The 20,485-nt window shown below is 43.3% G+C and overlaps 1 protein-coding gene across 2 annotated transcripts in view; it reads right to left on the bottom strand.

Annotated features, from left to right (window-relative positions):
• Nucleotides 1–14,832: 14,832 nt before the first annotated feature.
• The window catches only part of CCDC91 (coiled-coil domain containing 91), a 125,029-nt gene continuing 119,376 nt past the window's right edge, over nucleotides 14,833–20,485 (bottom strand). For both annotated transcript variants that reach the window (XM_081958005.1, XM_081958006.1), the window contains exon 13: nucleotides 14,833–16,004. In XM_081958005.1, the coding sequence (XP_081814131.1) occupies nucleotides 15,840–16,004 (165 nt within the window). In that variant the 3' untranslated portion in view covers nucleotides 14,833–15,839. The remainder of the gene's footprint in view (nucleotides 16,005–20,485) is intronic.

The following is a 20,485-nucleotide window of genomic DNA, read 5'->3' as shown; positions in this document are numbered from 1 at the left end:
GCGTGTAGTTTCACTGGCTGCCGGTAGGCCACAATATTATCCGAATCAAACATACTTAACATCCATTTCAATTTATTAACAAATTGATGAGAAATTTGGTCCCCTTTTGTGAACATCTTCCTCTGCTTGCTTTGAGAACTTTGACCATCTTTTTTGCCCTTTCATTTTATTTTGGCAATGGATCTGATCAACTCTCACTCACAGTCTGGTGAACAGAAGATTAACATCTCCTTAGAAACTGCTTTTTCTCTACTCAGAGGTGTCAAACTCACGTCTTCACTGCAGCAGTACCACACGACATATCGGGACTTTTTTCCCCTTCGTTAAACCGGGCATGGACGTGGCCAGCACATGGTGCATGCGTCTATGAAAATCCACATTTAAATTATGTCCTGTTTCCTTTTAAAAATTTACTTTTTGCTACAGTTTTTCTATTCACAACTTTCTTCACAAAGTCCTTTCCATACTATTTTAACTTGAGTGCATTTTTAAATTTTAGTACATCCAAAAATGTACTACCGTATTTTTCAGAGTATAAGACGCACCCTTTTCCCCACTAAAAGAGGGTTAAAATTTGGGTGTGTCTTATGCACTGAATGTAGCCCCACCCTTTAGCCTCTGCCTCCCAATAATTGCAGCAAACAGGGGCTTGCGGAGGCTTCAATAAGATATAGTAATCCCTGCAGCCTGAAACAGCTGATGATTGGGAGAAATTGAAAGTGAAACTTGCTGTTTGTTGGAACGAGGCAAATTGCTGGGAGGCAGAGGCAGATTTTTTTTCTTGTGCTAATCAGGCTGTTTGCTGCAAGGAGGTAAGTCAATAAGTATAAATGCCTATAGAATGTTTAAATTATTAGACTTATTTTTTAAAAAACTGCTTTATTATTGTTCTAGACAGCTTAAGAAAATGAATAAGCTTTTTAAAATAAATTCTTGATGTGAAGAGGCCCGGTGCTATTGTATCTTCTTTTAAATAGGAGAGAATAACTATACTTCCAGAAAGGACATCAATTTTAACAATATCTGTACAAGTATAGTCGGTAATGTAACACCACACACAGTGCATATCGTCTTTACTGTTTGCTGCAAGGAGGCAAATTGCTGGGAGGCAGAGGCAGATATTTTTCCCCTATTTTCCTCCACAAAAGCTAAGTGCGTCTTATACTTTGGCGCATCTTATACTCCGAAAAATATGGTAAATGACTGGTTTTGGACACATTTCCCCAAATAAACTTAATACTTCCAACGCTTTTGTAAATGAAATGCATCATTACCCACATTCTCTAATCTAAATTCCCACCCTTTTTTGTGCAGAAAAGTATCTTGATTTGCTGCTGATCTGAGAGACATAGGGTTGGTCAATTTCTCCTTAAAGTTATTTTGGTAAAGCAAGCCACTGAGAAGAGCTGAAACATTCTAGCACGCATGCGATCCACTTTGACTTCCAAGCAAAATTGCTGTCTGCAGATGTGATGCAAGAGGTTTTCTGAAATCTGCAACCTCCCTGGAAATGAGGTTGGGGGCTTCATTGGGCCCCACCCTAGAGGTTGAGGTAAAGCCATGATGTCACACTCACCATGACATCATCAAACAGAAATCGTCATATTTGGGGATGGAGGCTTGGCGCTCTCTGGGGTTGGTTGTTTTCTTGCAGACATTTCATTATCCAAACTGGGTAACATCATCAGTGCTAGAAGGGAGAAGGGTTTGTGGAATGGAGGAGGAGGAATATGGGGTCCTTAGTGCTCTCTGAGCTTGCTTGTTTTCTTGCAGACATTTCATGATCCTAACTAGGTAACATCATCAGTGCTAGAAGGGAGTAGAGTTTATGGAATGATGGAAAAGAAGGAGGAAGAGGAGGAAGATGAGGAGGAGGAAGAATAAGAGGAGGAGGAGGACTGTGGGGTCCTTGGTGCTCTCTGAGCTTGGTGGTTTCCTTCAGACGTTTATTACCCAAACTAGGCAACATCATCAGTGCTAGTCCTTTACATGGAACCAGCTTGCCTTGAAGAGGCTAAAGTTGTCAATAAATTGTACAACCCGCCCTCCCCACAAAAAGGTTTTTTACTGTACGAAGCCTGCTGCTATCCAGATACCTAAGCTTCCACGGGAGGGAAGTGGGGCCACGCAGGCCTCACCCCCTGTAGCCACGCTTTGCCCCGCGAAGAGGCTCGTTCTGAGGGAGAGGTGGCTTATCTTAAAGTGTGTATTTATCACACTTTAGGATCAGCGTGTCTCTCTCCAGAGTGCGGTTCATAAGCCAGCGGAGGAAAACCACATGTGTTAAGACTAAACATTCTCCACTAAGCCTCCATTAGTGTGAGCTGTGGAGAGGGCAGTTACTGAATTTTTCCAAATAAATAAAGCAAACAAGTTACTTCAGGAGAGAGAGAAAAAAATCACAGCTCCTTGATTTATGAGCCTGTGCGAGTCTGATGAAGCATAGAACGGACTTAGAGTGAATCAGCTGTCAAAGGCCACCCGTGAGCGCTGGGCTGTCTCCGATCCTTTACCTCATTCTAAGTGGTGTTACAACCACTAGCAGTCCTGGCACACCTCGTGTGGGCAGATTCCTCGCAAGTTCCACTCCTTCGCAGTTTCCTTCAACCTCCAGAATGGACAGCTATTAAAGAGAAGGAGCATAGGGATCCTATTTACAGGCTTTTGGCCTGGGGCGTAGAAAGAGAAATTGTGGGGGGTGGAAACCCTCCTCCAAAATCAATGTTTGCTCTGCTGAGGGGCTCCTTAGGTGTACGCTGGAAGCCATTTCATCTATCTTGCACAGTTAAGTCACTCGGACGTTGGGCGTGCCAGCTAGTAGTAGGTTTCGATCCAGAATCAACAGCCTAGTGTGTTGAGCCTTAACAGATGCCTTGCTCGAACAGATGGAAAATAACCAGGGTGTCCCAGCACCTGATGAATGATTCTTAACCGGCAATATAACGGAGGGCAATTTAATCTCTTGGCTGGCTTCCTCGCACTCTTCTGACGTGAAATATCGGTTGACCTCACAAGGTTCAAGGATGCTGGAGAGGCCTTTCTTCTGCCCGCATCCAACTCTGAAGGGTCGTGTGTACATATCATCCCAGGCCCTGCGAAGGTTCAAAGGAGTCTCTAAGGATTTGTTTTCACCACACAGATTTCCCATCTTTCTCGTGCTTAAAACAAGGAGAGAAACACAAGCCAATTGGCTGGTTAGGACCATTGCCTTAATAGGAAAGCCAGGTTGATATGCATCCACCACACTTTGATACCTATCTAGCCAGAGCAGACATGGTTTTTGAATGTCAAACAGATATCCATTGAATCTAGAATAGAATGGAATAGCAGGGTTGGAAGGGACCTTGGAGGTCTTCTAGCCTGATCAAGTGCTTAGGCAGGAAACCCTATACTATTTCAGACAAATTGTTATTCAATCTCTTTTTTAAAAAAAGAACTTCCAGCGTTGGAGCATTCACAGCTTCTGGAGGCAAGTTATTTCACTGATTAATTGTTCTAACTGTCAGGAAATTTCTCCTTAGTTGTAGGTTCCATCTCTCCTTGATTAGTTTCCATCCATTTCTTCTTGTCCTGCCCTCAGGTGCTTTGGATAATAGCTTGACTCCCTCTTCTTTGTGGCAACCCCTGAGATATTGGAACACTGCTTTCATGTCTCCCCTAGTCCTTCTTTTCATTAAAGTAGACATACCCAGTTCCTGCAACCATTCTTCATATGTTTTAGCCTCCAGTCCCCTAATCATCTTTGTTGCTCTTCTCTGCAATCTTTCTCAAGTCTCCACATCTTTTTTACATCATGGCGACCAAAACTGAATGCAATATTCCAAGTGTGGTCTTACCAAGGCATTATAAAGTGGTATTGACATGATCTTGATTCTATCCCTCTGTTTTTATGCAGCCTAGAACTGTGTTGGCTTTTTTGGCAGCTGCTGCACACGGCTGGCTCCTATTTATGTGATTATCCACTAGGACTCCAAGATCCCACTTACTGCGACCGATTGGTTTGACTGGGACATTCTTATTATCTGTACAGTTTTAAAGTCTTGAAACTAGCCACCAAAGTGCCTGATTTTACATGGGACTTTATTTAATATTACTATTGTTTTATTTACAGGATAGACTTCGAAGTCCCCTGAGCAACATTTGGCTGATGCCTTCCACCCATTGTTCCCACTGTGAAAGGTCTATGAAAGAAAGCACTAGAGAGAAAAGGGGTTAGAATCTTATGTTTTTTAAAAAAATTAGATGGTTGTTTTTATGGTTGTTTGGAGGTATTACCCTCTCACTTTCATCCCCTAAAACAGGGTTTGGCAACCCACAGCTCTGGAGCCGCATGTGGCTCTTTCATCCCTCTGCTGCGGCTCCCTGTCGCCGGTCGACTCCACAATTGATAGGGCTTTCGGTTAGGACAGGTAGAGGAAAAAGGATGCTGTGCTAAGAGGAGACTCTATGGTGGAAGAACTGGACTTCTGGTTGGCAGAGGAAAAAGGACACCCAGCTAGGAGGAGACTCTATGGTGAGGGAACCAGACTTCCAGTTGTCTCCAGAATTGAATGGGGGGCTTCCGGTTAGGAACTTTGTGGCTCTTTGAGTGTTTAAGGTTGCCAATGCTTGCTCTGAAGCATCTCCGTGAAGCCTTGAAAACACCACAGAGATTTTCTGTCTACCATTGCTCTGGAAGATGAAGCACAAATGTCCTCAGGAAAGGAGTCAACAAAGTCAAGATGGCAACCACAGCTATGCCCTCAAGGCCACGTCTTATTTGGCAAGCCTTTGTATTGCTCCAAAGCCGAGAGAGAGAAACGCAGGGTCCAAGGGATTGACGTATAACAAATGTACCACTCACAACAAATGTTCCTTTTTATCTCATGTCCTTGTGTGCAGGGCTTGGCTAGACGATGATGTGAATTCCAGATGTGGCTTCGGATATTGTTTTTGTTGTTGCTGTCTTTCCTTCCCACAAGCTTTGATTTGCTCCAAACTTTGTCACAAACAATTATTTCGAAGCTTTAGTATTAGGATAACAGATGCTTCCAAGACAGGGTAGAATATATCCAGTACAAATTATTCAACACCCACTGGCAATGTTGCTACCTTAAAAAGCGACCTTGACCATATGTCTGAATGGTTGCGCAATTGGCAACTCCAAAATCTCGACTAACAAATGCCCTGTCCTACACATTGGCAATACAAATCACAACACCAAAATACAAGTTGGGTGGATACGACCTCGTAGACACTCTGTCAAGGACCTTGGAGTACTCATCTCAAATGATCAAGCCCCAGAGCCAATGTAACAGTATTGCCAAAAAGGGATTAAGAGTTGTTAACCTAATTTTGCGAAGCTTCTTCTACAGCAGGGGTGTCCAAACTTGGGAACTTTAAGACTTGTGGACTTCAACTCCCAGAATTACCCAGCCAGCATGGCTGGCTGGAGAATTCTGGGAGTTGAAGTCCACAAGTCTTAAAGTTCCCAAGTTTGGACACCCCTGTTCTACAGTAACATTGTATTGCTAACTAGGACACACAAAAGCTTTGCCAGACCAATTCTCGAATACAGCTCGTCTGCCTGGAATCCACCCTGTATATCGGACATTAACACGATTGAGCAGTTTCAGAGGTATTTACGAGAAGGATACTCCACTCCTGTACTCACAATACAATCCCTTATGCCACCAGGATTGAAATTTTGGGCTTGGACAATCTGGAACCACGCCGCCTGCGGTCTGATCTAAGCACAGTACACAAAATTGTCTGCTACAACGTCCTACCTGTCAATGACTACTTCAGCTTCAACCACAATAATACACGGGCAAATAATCGATACAAACTCAAGGTAAACTGCTCCAAACTCGATTGCAGAAAATACAACTTCAGCAACAGAGTGGTCAATGCCTGGAATGCTCTACCTGACTCCATTGTTACATTCTCTAACCCTCACAGCTTCAACCTTAAACTGTCTACCCTGGACCTCACCCCATTCCTAAGAGGTCCGTAAAGGGGGCATGCATAAGTGCACCAGCGCGCCTAACATCCCTGTCCTACTATCCCCATCTATTTGTATTCATTTCTTTCGTTTCTATCCATGCTTATATTTACACGTGCTATCTTGTACATGCTTGACAAACTGATAAATACAAATACAAATATGTGACCTGGTAGGTCATCATTTGAGAAATATTTGCTTACTTAAACAGAGGAAGAGAATAACAGAGCTGGGAGGGGACCTTGGAGGTCTTCTATTCCAAACCTCTGCACAAGCAGGAGACGTTATACAATTCTGGACAACTCTCTTCTTAAGAACTTCCAATGATAAAACACCCACAAGTTCTGAAAGGAAGTTCTGAAAGTTAATTGTTCTCACTGTTAGGAAATGTCAGAATATTTGCACACTGTGTCAGAATATTTATGAACTGGCAAAGACATGGTAACAAGGTCAGCCAATGAATAGGCATGGTGACAAGATCAGCTAATGTATAGGCATGGCAACTGGGTCAGCCAATGGGAACTATTTGGTGACTGAAAGCCATGCCAGACAGCTCGGAGCCTGGGCATCGCTTAGTCCAACTGTTCTTGTACTAAAGCTGCAAATCTGTGCTGAGAACAGAACTAAACAGCTCTATACTCTGAACTGAAATCAATCTCTCCTCTCTACCACGTTGGAAGAATCTGCTGTTGGTATTGTACATTTACTCATGTGTTATTATGTATATAAAGAAGTTAATGAATCCGGCTGAATCAGTTATCTGTGTGTGCTTTCTGGATGCGATTTCTGCAACAAACTCTGACATCTTGTAACCACGATTGTAACTTTCGTGGGAGAAAGTGACCATAAATACTAGTTTGTCAACAACTCCACAACAGATAAGAATGTAACCCTTGACTTACAACCATTTATTTAGCAATTGTTTGAAGTTGCCAACAACACTGAAAAGGGGGACTTTCAAATGTCCTTGCACTTAACTATATGCAGTGGCGTAGCGTGGGGGGTGCAGGGGGTGCCGGCCGCACCGGGCGCAACATCTGGGGGGGGTGCCCTGACTCGCCCCGCGCCGCCCTTTGCCGGACTGTGGCCGCCTCTTTCCGCGCCCGGCTTGGCCCGCGAACTAAGCTCCCCGGCCCCGGCCCGCCCAGGCCCCTCCTGCGCACCGCCACCTCCCAGCGGAGCCGGCAAGACCCGCCGCGCCACCCCCGCAGGAGCCGAAGGAGAGTGGCGCTGCGCTCCGTCTGCCCACGGCTGCAACGCCACCGCGTCCTCCCGCTCCGCCTGGAGCGCCCCGGGGAGCCGGCGCCTTCCCGAAGCCCCCGGTGTGCCTCCCACCCCCGCGGCACCTGCTTCCCTTCAGTCGAGCCTTTTCCCGCTGCCCTGTCGAGCTCCTCCTCGGGAGGAAGGCAGGAGGCCAGCATGGAGAGCCTCACTTGACTGATGCCGACCAAGGGGCAGCTGCAGTCGGGCCGCCCTCGGGTTAGGGGGCACAAATTACTTGCCCCGGGTGCTGACAACCCACGCTACGCCACTGACTATATGCCCATTGCAGCCTCCTTTGCTGATTGAGGAATTCTGAGAATTAACAACATCCATCCAATTTCAAGTTACCAAGGTTGAGAGACTTGACTTCCAAAGTCAAGAAGGTGCTTATTCAACAGGTTGGGATTCTAAAATCTGCTAATGAGTAGTAAAACAAGAATCTCCCGGAGACATAATGAGAGTATAGTTATCCTCTACATTTTTTTTAAATCTCCCCATTTTATGCAGCTTAACTCCGAGCAACTCTTCACTCGTTAGTGCTCGTTTCTCACCACAAATGCTGTCAGACATCTATTTTAAAAGTTCTTTTAATTAACTTTTCTGACTCTTAAACTGGAAGCAGCTGTAATGAAGTCATTCGTGACACTCAAGAGTTCAGCTGCCAAACAAAAGACTGTAAACCAAATTCCATAGCCATGTTATAATGACCAAACATTGAGAGAAATAATATTTCAACGTGTTGGGTGTTTTGTTTTTTTTTTGAAAAAAAGAACCGTTTTTCTTTGTCTTTTTAATGCCGCAGTTGGAAAGCCTGTTCTCTCCCCATGGGTTTACTGTCTTTAAAATTGCTCTATTATCCTGATTTGTATCAGAGTAGCCCAAATATTTGGGTGATCTTAGCTGCACCAGGACGCAGTGGCTTAGTGGCTAAGACTTAGTGGTTCAGTGGCTGAGATGCTGAGCTTGTCAATCAGAAAGGTCGGCAGTTCGGCTGTTCGAATCCCTAGCGCCGAATAACAGAGTGAGCTCCCATTACTTGTCCCAGCTTCTGCCAACCTAGCAGTTCGAAAGCACGTAAAAAATGCAAGTAGAAAAAAAGGAACCACCTTTGGAGGGAAGGTAACAGCGTTCCGTGCGCCTTTGGTGTTTAGTCATGTCGGCCACATGACCATGGAGACGTCTTCGGACAGCGCTGGCTCTTCGGCTTTGAAACGGAGATGAGCACCGCCCCCTAGAGTCGGGAACGACTAGCACATATGTGCGAGGGGAACCTTTACCTTTTTAGCTGCGTGCAATTGGACTCAATATCTGTATTAAAGAGATTTTTCCAAAGGTTTGCTTTGTGGGGCTGAAGACCTGGGAAGTATTGAGCCCTATGAATCTGACAACTTTTAACATTGATTCCCAAAGAAAAGCGAAACGGGTCACCGGATGCCCAGTCATAGACAGACATTAAAATGACCCTACACAAAAGGTGTGAGGTTTGAATTATCACACTAGCAATAGATAATCCTGAATAAGATTCGCACCTCACAGGGCATCGGCCGGGATTCTCTGTATCATTAGAATTAGAATTCCTTATTGGCCAAATGTTATTGGACACACGAGGACTTTGACTTCGGTACACAAGCTCCCAGTGTACATAAAAGCTATAAGTGATAAATCATAGTCATCATAAAAATACACTCATCATAAATCCTAAGAACTTAGTGACAGTCATAGGATACTAAATAAGCAATCGACATAAACCATACCAGGGAACTAAACAAAACAATATAAATCGTAAAGATACAAGCAACAAAATTACAGTCATAAATAGAAAGGGAGATAGGTAATAGGAAGGATGAGAAGAATAGTAGTAATAGAGCCTTACTAAATAGTTTGACAGTTTTGTGGGAATTAGTTGTTTAGCAGAGTGATAGCATGGAGGAGGAGGAGGAGTGGGGGGAAGAACTGTCCTTGTGTCAAGTTGTCCTGGTATGCAGTGCCCTATAACATCATTTTGAAGGTAGAAGTTGAAACAATTTATGTGCAGGATGTGAGGGGTCTAAATATTTTCACGGCCCCCTTTTTGACTCGTGCAGTGTACAGGTCCTCAGTGGAAGGCAGGTTGGTAGCCATTGTTTTTTTCTGCAGTTCTAATTATCCTCTGAAGTCTGTGTCTGTCTTGTTGGGTTGCAGAACCAAACCAGACAGTTATAGAGGGAGAGGACAGACTCAATCATTCCTCTGTAGAACTGTATCGGCAGCTCCATTCTATAAATGGGGCATAGCACCCTCCCCTCGGTGACCGTGGGGTCCCACATCAAACTGTAGATCACATCATGATTGGCAGTAAGCCGAGTGCATAAATCGGTCTAGTATCTTGTGCATTTTTTTAAAATATAAACAATACTGCACTTCAATGGTTAGATGGCCTAGACATTGCTATCTGAATATAGATCTTTTCAACGTTGGTATTTTATTATGTTTTTTTTTAACCTAGGTATAATGTTAATATAGATTGCAAGCTCCTACAAGATATGCCGCATAGCAATAGCAACAGCACTTAAGACTTATATACCGCTTTCCAGACGTCTCTAAGTGGTTTACAGAGTCAGCCTGTTGCCCCCAACAATCTGGGTGCCCATTTTACCCACCTCGGAAGGATGGAAGGCTGAGTCAACCTTGAGCCTGGTGAGATTCGATCCGCCAAATTGCAGGCAGTGGGGAGAAAATGGGGATTTTGCAACCTTCCGCTGCCATGCCCACAAAGCCACATCCACAGAACCAGTAGTAAAAGAAAAAAATTAAATTCCATTCCTGGGGTGCGAGGTGGGGTGGCCAGTGCGTGAGACATCCGGTCCAACCCCCCCCCCCCCTGCGAGTTTAACACCTCTAATGTCAACCAACAAACATTAAAGACTAAAACTGGAAACAGTGTTGTGCCTTCTTTATATAAAAATGCACAGGTACAGTATAGGTGGTACCTTGCTCCATAGTAGTAACTGTGAGAGGGATCTTAGAGTCCTAGTGGACAACCACTTAAATATGAGCCAGCCGTGTGCAGCAGCTGCCAAAAAAGCCAACACAGTTCTAGGCTGCATAAACAGAGGGATAGAATCAAGATCACGTGAAGGGTTAATACCACTTTATAAGGCCTTGGTAAGGCCACACTTGGAATACTGCATTTAGTTTTGGTCACCACGATGTAGAAAAGATGTGGGGACTCTAGAAAGAGTGCAGAGAAGAGCAACAAAGATGATTAGGGGACTGGAGGCTAAAACATATGAAGAACGGTTGCAGGAACTGGGTATGTCTAGTTTAATAGAAAGAAGGACTAGGGGAGACATGATAGCAGTCTTCCAATATCTCAGGGGTTGCCACAAAGAAGAGGGAGTCAAACTATTCTCCAAGGCACCTGAGGGCAGGACAAGAAGCAATGGATGGAACCTAATCAAGGAGAGAAGCAACTTAGAACTGAGGAGAAATTTCCTGACAGTTAGAACAATTAATCAGTGGAACAGAAGTTGCCTCCAGAAGTTGTGAATGCCCCAACACTGGAAGTCTTTAAGAAGATGTTGGAGAGCCATCAGTCTGAAGTGGTGTAGGGTTTCCTGCCTGGGCAGGGGGTTGGACTAGAAGACCTCCAAGGTCCCTTCCAACTCTGCTATTGCATTGTATTGTATTAAAATTGCTATCTATCCCTTATATACTTCTTTTGATTGTTGTCATTTTGTAGTTCCAAAAAGTGACCTCCTAATGGGGGCGTTTCTGGTTTTCTCTAAAGACAAGCCTTTCGTATATTTTGGCAGGGTCAAATCCATGCTCCAGTTCAGGCGATATTAGCGAGAGTTTTCCATATGTATTTGTGTGCCGTGCTAGAGTTGCGTGTGGTCATGAGACGAATTCATCCCACGTTTTTTGTTACTGCTGCAGTTCTTACCTTTCTTAGAGCCAACTGTCAACTTGGCAGTTAAAACATCACAAGGGGAAGATAGAGTAGCCCAAGTATTTATGCTTCGACATTCTTGTGCCTCATTAGTCACAAAGCACAATGGAAAAAATGGAAAAAATGCTGGGTTTATAAGGAAGTTGGAAATGTGCAGAATTACAGATGAGAAGGGGAAAAAAAAACCTCCCCAAACTGGCACGTATTAAAATGTCTATTTCTTTAGAGGCAGTTTGCAAGTCAGAAAGGAAAAAAAAAATTAGGTAGGTGGCTTCTGTTATTGCAGAAAATTATTCACCTCAAAACAATGTCACGAATGTAAATCCCTCCCTGCAAAATACAGAGGGCTCCAAGAGAGGTAGAACCGCATATTTTTATTTTCTAAAAGCAACTTCAGTACAGATCAGAAGGATCAAAAGTTTGGATCACTCATAAAAGAAGATGTTCTCAACTACCCATAACGTTTTGCTATTTTATGATACGGTTTTATAGGCCACTGCATGATGTTTTTTTTTTTTTAAGCAGCAGCAAAGGGGGAAATCTAGATCATAACTGCAAATTGCACGCACAGTATGTTCCCCTGCAAAACATCTGCCTTTACGTCCTGCATGTTTCTTCTCCTTGTCCAAACATCTGGCCAATTGCACGATCAAACGTAAAGATTATGTCAGGTCTGTGGATGAATTGTGACAGTTTGGATGCTTTGGTGTTCAACAAGGGAAGCTGAGTTTCTTGCTAATTAATCTGGAACTAAATCCAAACAGGATTATTTCAAGAGAGACCAATGGGGGCATGGCCAGGATCGGTATGGCCACCTCGATGTCACTCATTGAGGCTTCAGTTTTGGCTGTGACGGCCTCCTGCAGCTCTCTGCCAGTGAAAATGAAGATTGTGGAGGCAGTGTGCGGTCCACCTGGGCTTCTGAGAGTTGTAATGGGAGGGAAATGGCAGGAGCCTTTATTATATGTAGAAGAAAGACTGACCCAGTGAGTCATAAGTTGTCTAGTTAGTCTTAAATCTCCAGAATATTTTGGATTTTTTTCCCCCTTGCCTGGAATCTTCGCATCTTAGTACCAACTAAGGAGGCTTTGCACTGACTAGTAAAAACATGCTCTAAGGCCCAAACCATTTACAGAACATCCAAAGCCTTTTAGCTCCTTCCTGTAGTTGTCCATTTGTGAGCTGAAGCTCTATCCAATGAAATTTTAACCAAGGTAATTCTTCTTGGCACCAGATTTAAAAAACAACAACAACCCTACATTATTTGCCCCCCCCCCAAAAAAACATTGGATAACTCTTTGTCTCAGCTCATTTTTCTTGCTGAAGATATTCTATATGTATTAAAATGGCTCTCTGTGTGTATGCGTGTGTGTGTATTCCAGCATAACTCTGGAACGCCTGGGCCGCTGAAATGAAAAGGACTGAATTATACCTATAGTGTCAAGTCACAGTACTTTTGACAGTGATAGTGTGCATTTTGGATTCAACTTTTGTTAAGATACAGCCTGTTGTGCCTTAAATGGCTTCTACTGTACAGCATAGTGGAGTTGCCACTGTAACGGCTTTGCAGTGCTCCACAAGGGGGCTCCCTCTAATACACGACTGGGATACATACGTACCAGGGCTGCACCGGGTTATCAGCTAGTCTTGCTATAAAATGGATGGAAGGAAGGAGAACATCTATTTCTACTGAGAATGGAAATTCGCTGCGTTGTAAGCCACCCAGAGTCACCTTGGGTGATGAGATGGATGGCATACAATTTTAATACATAATAATAATAAATAATAAATTGAGGTCTGAATACAGAGTGGGACACTTCTTTGCTTTCTAGGCTTACTAAAAGATCAGCGGAAGAATTTGGGTGAACACTAAGCCCCTCTTTGTTCCCCCAATAAATTAAAAACAAACAAGAGTTTTCTACATGAGGAAATGAGCCATTGATTTCCATACATACGTACCAATGGTGGGTTCCGGCAGAGACTACTACTGGTTTGCTTAGGGGCACGCCGCGTGCGCTTGATACGGGCTGTGCGGGGGTGTGCTTGACGTGGGCTGGGTGCATGCGTTTGATGCGGGCTGCACATGTGCGCTTGATGTGGGCTGCGCGCACATGCACAATATAACTAAACTTGATCTGAACATGCGCAGAAGCAAAAAACAAGATGGCACCGTTGTAGATACCGCTGAGAGAAGCAGTTTTGGGGTGTGGCAGATCAAGGTCACTGCCGGTTCCAGCGACCCAGGCTGTCAAGTTGGGTTGGCCAAACCAGTCGGAACCCACCACTGAAACACACCCACACAAACACACTTCATACGTACATTTCAAAAGACTCCTTGGAGAAGAAATACACCGAACACGGGATTATTTGGTAAAGAATAATTTTCACAGTAACAAGCATAAAAGCACTGAATTGCTCAACTGTTTCATCCTTTAAACCATTAACATATATATATATATATATATATATATATATATATATATATATATATATATATATATATATATATATATATATATATATATATATATATATATATATATATATATATATATATATATATATATATATATATATATATATATATATATATATATATATATATATATATATATATATATATATATATATATATATATATATATATATATATATATATATATATATAGTATCTTGCGAAACGCAAGAAGAAAAACAATTAAAATTTATACCCCCAAAGTGAATAATTACATTAGTATTAGCTCCTCTGTTCCTTTTACACACCTGCAAACAGCCATGGAAATTTCACAGACTCTTCCATGTTTATAACTTGATTGCATCATTGAAAGCTGGGGTGGACATACCACGAAAAGATCAATCTACCCTCTACGGCTCCAATGCCTTCGGAGATGCTGCCACTGGAATTTGCCCACAACGCGGCCAATTCTTAGTCATGTGTTTTACTGTCTGGAACAGCCCAAATTAAGAATGTATACCAGAGTGCGTCCATAGCCACTCCAATCACTACATTCCTCCAAACCCCTTGGAACATAAAAAGCTTAAAACATTCAACATCTTCTCCAAACCCCCAAGAAATCCCAGTGTCATCAGAAATCTAATTTCAGTTTCATGAAACTGATTTTTGCAGTCTAAAGGACACCGTTGTCCTTACACATCATCATGTACTTTGGAGCAGGATTTCTCAACCCTGAAAACCTTCAGATGTGTGGACTTCAACTCCCAGTATTCCACAGACAGCATGGATTCTGGGAGTGAATGAGTGGTGGGTTACTCCCGTTTTTGGCCCGGATCAGGCGAACCGGTAGTGGCGGTGGTGGGAGGCTCCGCCCACCCGCTTGAACGCTTCTGCGCATGCACGAGCGAACCGGTAGTAAACAAAATTGAAACCCACCACTGGAGTGAATGAATTCTGGGAGCTGAAGTCCACCCATCTTCAGGTTCTCAAGGTTGGGTAATTTTGCATTACAGCTACTAAACATTTTCCCCAATCTGTTGCTGCCTTCAAGTATTGTTATTTCCTTGCATGAATTAAGGTGATAATCCTAACTTATAAGAACAATAGAAGTAATAACACAACAGATTTGGCTTCCCAGCTAAGTAGGGAATCTTAAGGCAATCCATGAAACTGAAAAAAATAAATCTCTTCCCCCCCCCCCCCCCCCAAAAAGACACAAACGTAGAGAATGCAACAGGCCACTTTGGAACAGATGCAAATAAATAATAAGGCGTTTCAATCTCAGTCGTTATTCGAACGTCTCCAATTAGTGTTTTCAATTTGGATGAGAGTTCGTTTTATTTCAGAGATTGAAAATTCTTTCATTCCATTTGATAAATGCCGGTTAAGTATGACATAAATAATGAAATCAATGCTGCCTCCATGCAACATTATCCTCCCCCCAAAAAAGCTTAGGTTTGTGAAGGATAAGTGTACCTACTCTGTTGCTGGGAATAGGTGGGTTTTCTGAGATGGGCCAATGACTGCATTTCTTGTTAAAACTATGTGGGAGCCCTTGGCACTCATTAGCTTTGCCAAGATTTCACACAAACTGTTGTGGCCTATCCGCCACTGGACCTCCAGCAGATGAATCAGAGGAGGAGGCGTGGGAGTGATGGTCAGCATCAAGGCAACATGAGAGTTCTGAGGGGGAAAAGGGAATGGAGCTGTCAGAGAGAGAGAGGCAGAAGCATAGCCTGGGCCATCCGTCAGCCCTCAGATGGAGAGTCAACAGCCCCCAGGTCTGGAGGTGTCTGATGAGGAAGAGGAGGAACAGCTTTGTCCAGTGCCTGATGCATGGATGTGCAGAAGGCAGAGGAGAGGAGAGCAGTGGAAATCTATCAGCTGGTCCTTGGGACAGAAGAGCCACTGCTGCTAGCGAAGCCCCATCCTAGCTCTGGGGATAAGAGGCAGGGCGTGGAGATGAATAGGTGTGGCAGGCAACTAATCTTCTGGCCAGACAGACTTGTTAGCCTGGGGTGAGAGAAACCTTTTTCCGGGGCTGCTAGCGCTCCAAATAAAGGAATCTTTAGAGTTAACTTCAGAGGGTTTGTCGTGTTTGGGGAGCTGGGTCAGAACAAAACCGTTAGCTTTGCAAGCACTGCGGTATGATTCTGAACATCTAACTAAAACAATGCGAGACCGGCTGATTGATCCTAGTCCGCTGTCTAGTCTCCGGCATCTTTGAGAAAAGTGATCGACGTTACGGAATCCTTTCCTTCTGTCTCTGCTTCTGTGACGTCTTCCTGCAGCAAACCGTTCAGCTGCTTCTGAGCGCAAGACAGGAACAATTCCAAACTGGAAAGGCTGCGCTGACGGATCACTTGATCCAGCTGTCAGGAAAAGAAAAAAGCACACATGAAGCAAAATGCAGGGAAATCCAAAGAAATACACACCCCTTGATTTAAACTCATGAGACGTGAAGGCATAGAAACTGGCTCCATTATTTCTAGCTCCAATCATTAAAAGCTAAACCAAAAACTGAGGCTATTATATTTACCAGCTTTTTATTACAAGGAAGAAGTCTCAAACTGTTGTGGTACGCCAGCGGGCAGACTCAGACAGTAAGGAGGTTGGGGAGGAACCTGGGCCAGTCCTGGAATCTGGGGAAGGCTCTGATGAGGGCTCTGTGTTGGAGGCAGAGAGGGGGACAGGGCTGTCTGACAGTTATCAGCTGCCTTCAGAGTCGGAGATCAGTGGGGCAGAAGAACAGCTGGAGCCTGTTCCTGCTGTGCGCATGCACAGAGCTGCCAGGAGAAGGGAACAGCTAAGGAACAAGGGCTGACTCAGGAGTAAAGGCACAGGTGGATGGTGAATGGCCCCTCCCATAGGGAATAAAAGAGGAGCAAAAGGGGAGTGGAGTTTGCAGGAGACAATTAGTTCAATTCATTAGGGGGAAGGTCTGTTCCTGACTTCTGGCCAAGTAATTGCTGCTACAGTGTGGAGTTTGGAAGATATCGGCCTGGCAGCTCTCCAAGCCTGATAAAGGTCTGTAGTTGTGAAATCTCGCGAAAGACTGTTTGCTTGGACTTTGCTGGAGAGGAATTCCCTTTAACCTAAATAAAAGAGGTTTTATCGGGACGAGGAATCTGCTTCATGATCTTGGGAAGCCTAGGTCAAAACACAAATCTTCTCTAGATTAGTGTTTTTCAACCTCAGCAACTTTTAAGATGTGTGGACTTCAACACCCAGAATTCCCTATTCCCCATCACCAAACAGCTGGCACATTGCATGGTATCAAGTTTCTTGGGCAGAACTGCAAGGTAGTTTAATACAATATTTGGGGGAAATGTCTTTTCCTTCTTTCCTCCTTTTTTAATCATCTGTTTGCTACTGAATTCCCACCATTGAGGGATCTCAGAATTAATAAAACAGTTTCTCAGGGATCCTCAAAACAATTTCAAGGATTCTGGAAGGATTTTTTCTTTGGTTAATTACACGTAATAGAAAAACACATAATGGCAATCATTAATAAAATGACTTTCTTTTCTCTCAACAACTCCCCCAAGTTGTTTGGAACACAGTCACAGAGTCTTTCATTAACATTTCGGATACAATTGATTGCTCCAAACCCTTTGATCTGACTTTGCTGGAATATATAATGAAACTGAGCTGATTACCATCCATAGAACCCTTGTACATAACCTCCCAGCTTCGATTCCAGGAGTTCGAAGTAAGTAAATGGATAATTGCTTTAGTCTGGCAAGATTCTGTCTATAGGAGAATAACAAGAAAGAAAGAATTCCAATATCTCAGAGGTTGCCACAAAGAAGAGGGAGTCAAACTGTTTTCCAAGGCACCTGAGGGTAGAACAAGAAGCAATGGGTGGGAACTAATCAACGAGAGAAGCAACTTAGAACTGAGGAGAAATTTCCTGACAGTGAGAACAATTAATCAGTGGAACAGAAGTTGCCTCCAGAAGTTGTGAATGATCCAACACTGGAAGTCTTTAAGAAGATGCTGGATAGCCATTTGTCTGAAACGGTATAGGGTTTCCTGCCTAGGCAGGGGGTTGGACTAGAAGACCTCCAAGGTCCCTTCCAACTCTGCTATTGTATTGTATTGTAATTCAGAAGTAACCCATATATTTGTTCTTGATCCTTTGAGCCTGGCAGCTCTGGTCAAGAGCAATAACTACTCGCAAGGCAGGAGAATGGTTCTTCTCCTTGTCCCAGAAAAAAGATGGATTATTTTAGGGGGAGACGGAATGTATGACAACATTACACAATCAGTTTTCTTTTCAAAGTAAAAACAAAGGCCCATGTTGCACAATACAAAGGAGGCTTTATTTTGCTTTACCAAAAGCATCCCATCAAGTTAATTGTCAAGGGAACACCTCACTGTGTTTCTTTTGCTTGCCCTAAAAAGGAATTTCTTAAAATACGTTAATGCCATTTAAGACTGAAATAAAAGATGCTCTTGAAATGCCAGGGTATTTTATTACCGTGTACTGGAATGCTGCACGTTCGCACAATTGAATAGTTGTTTTGTTTTCTACGCCTTTAAATATGGGAGTGATTTTGCGAATTGCCTTTCCCCGTGACAGCCATTTTCTCTTGGTGCCCGTGATGGAATCTCCAGCTAGAATGGGGGAAGGTGTGAAGAGGGGGATGAGCGTAGAGTCCTTGCACCGTAGGAAGCGGTTCACAACCTTCCTCTCACATAAGTCCCTTCGGGGAGAGTCCCTTCGGGGAGAGGGGGCGGTCTAGAAATCTAATTAATTAAATTAATTAATTAATCCCTGAAAATCTTTGTCTGGCTGTTCCAAAGAGAATGGAATCATCCTGGCAAGATTCTTGTACATAGGCATGCAGCAATAAAGAAATAACCTTGAGCAGCTCATGGTCTCATTCTGGATCCTTGTACTTGACAGTCCCCCTGTGATGTCTCCCTTGCATGACTCGTCTGATTATTCCTCGGAGGATGAGCTCATTCCTGGCACATCAGGAACTGGGTTAACTAATGACTCGGAATGGGCAGCTGAAAGAGATTTACAGGAGGCTTCGTCTGGGGACAGTTTGCAGGGGAGAATGGTCAGTGAAGAAGAGGAGGAGTAACAGCTTCCATGGTAAATCCGAGAGCACGAGGGGAAAAGAGAAAAGACAGGAGCAGCGGAGATTTGCTAGATTACTTGGGAGAAGGCCCCGTCCATCTTGATGGGTGGCACTGGAAAGCTATTGATCATGGCAGGCAGAGGGAGACGTTGCTGGGAACAACATGTTTGGTTTATGGCTGTGTGTTCCTTGTGCTTCCAGCTTGACTAGGTGCCTGAGAGACTCTGAACTTCTCTTACCAAGCGAGCTCTTGTGGGTGTGTTTTAGTGGGACCTGGTGGGAGTTCAGTTTGTTTGGTGGACTTATTTGATGGAGCAACTTTCCATTGTTTTATGGACTATTGGCCATTGTCTTCCGGACTGACCTTGGCCTGCTTGTGGCTGGATTTATTTGGGGCAGTTCTGAGGCTGGATGAAGGGAATTTCTGAGGAACATTAATATACTTTCTTTGAGAAAGTAAATAAGCAAGGACAGCAACGGAAAGGAGGGAGGATGAGGAGGGAAAGGAAGAAAGGGTAAAGCAGAGGAAGTAGGGGTGGGGAATTAAGAGTAGGACACTGTCACTGCGTTAATTGGTTTGCTAGCCGAACTGAACTGAAAGAATTACTGCGCAGGTCATAAGCTTTATCAGCAAATGATTTATTGTGCATGCTTAACATGTTTATATACATCACACATTCCAGAGACTTCTTTCCCTTTTGATCTTTGTCCGTCTGCCAGGAAGCTGGAAGACAAACTGTTTCTGCCAAAATGTAACAATTAGATAGATTTGTTTTATTTTCTATTTTATTATTTTTGTATTAAAGTTTTGTTTTTAATTAGAACATGTTTCCGGGATTTTATTTTATTTTTCGCTTATAGAAGATATGCCTGTTTGGAAAAGCCGCGGTCTAAGCCTCATTTAGTTGAGGGTGAAATTTCCCCTGACAGAGACAGGGTAAGAAGGAGGAGAAGGGAGGAGGAGTGGGGGAAAGAGAGGGGAAGAAGAAAGGAGGAAGGAGAGGAGGAAAGAAGAAGGTAGAGAAGGGAGGTTGAGAAGATAGAAGGAGCAAAGTTGTTGTAAAATAAGATGGAGGCACTGGGTGGCAAGAAAGTGACCCAAACTGTAGTGTGTGTGTGTGTGTGTGTGTGTGTGTGTGTGTGTGTGTAATTATAGAGATTAATGATGACTAGGCAAATGTTAAATAGCAATTATAAGAATGTATATTTGTGAATGAATTTGAAAGGGAAAAATAAAAAGCTTTAGTTAAAAAAAATACAACTCTCTTTGAAAAACCACACTTTTGTGTGTGTGTGTGTGTTTGTGAGGGAGAGAGGGTGGGGGGCAGCATAGCCCCTGCCATTTCCTCACCACTTAAACTACGTCCTCATATTCCCAAAGAGTGATATTTTTCAAATGTTCTCTTCCAGAAAGTCCGGCCATCACCGCTTATCAGCTGCTGATGCTTGGTGTTTAGGATGGAAGATGACAAAAATATCCTTTATTTCCTTAAAATAACAGTGGCATAAGTTAAAATAGGGTTGGAAGTTAGAGAAGGGAGGGGTTAATGTAATATATTTCTTTCAGGTGAATTAATAATAATAAGGGGACCTTTTAATGATGATAATTTTGAATATGTTTGAATAAAATGGCAATGGCTTTAAAAAATAGTATATAGACATATTGAATAAGCAAAAGATTGAAGAGTATAACTTAATATAAATATGTACATTATTAGTAGAACCATACACATTTGTTAAAAATGACTATCAACATTTTA

Source organism: Natrix helvetica (assembly GCF_964273705.1).
Source record: "Natrix helvetica genome assembly, chromosome: 6".
In the NCBI taxonomy this organism is placed as follows: Eukaryota; Metazoa; Chordata; class Lepidosauria; order Squamata; family Natricidae; genus Natrix; species Natrix helvetica.
This window is presented reverse-complemented; position numbering and strand designations above follow the sequence as displayed.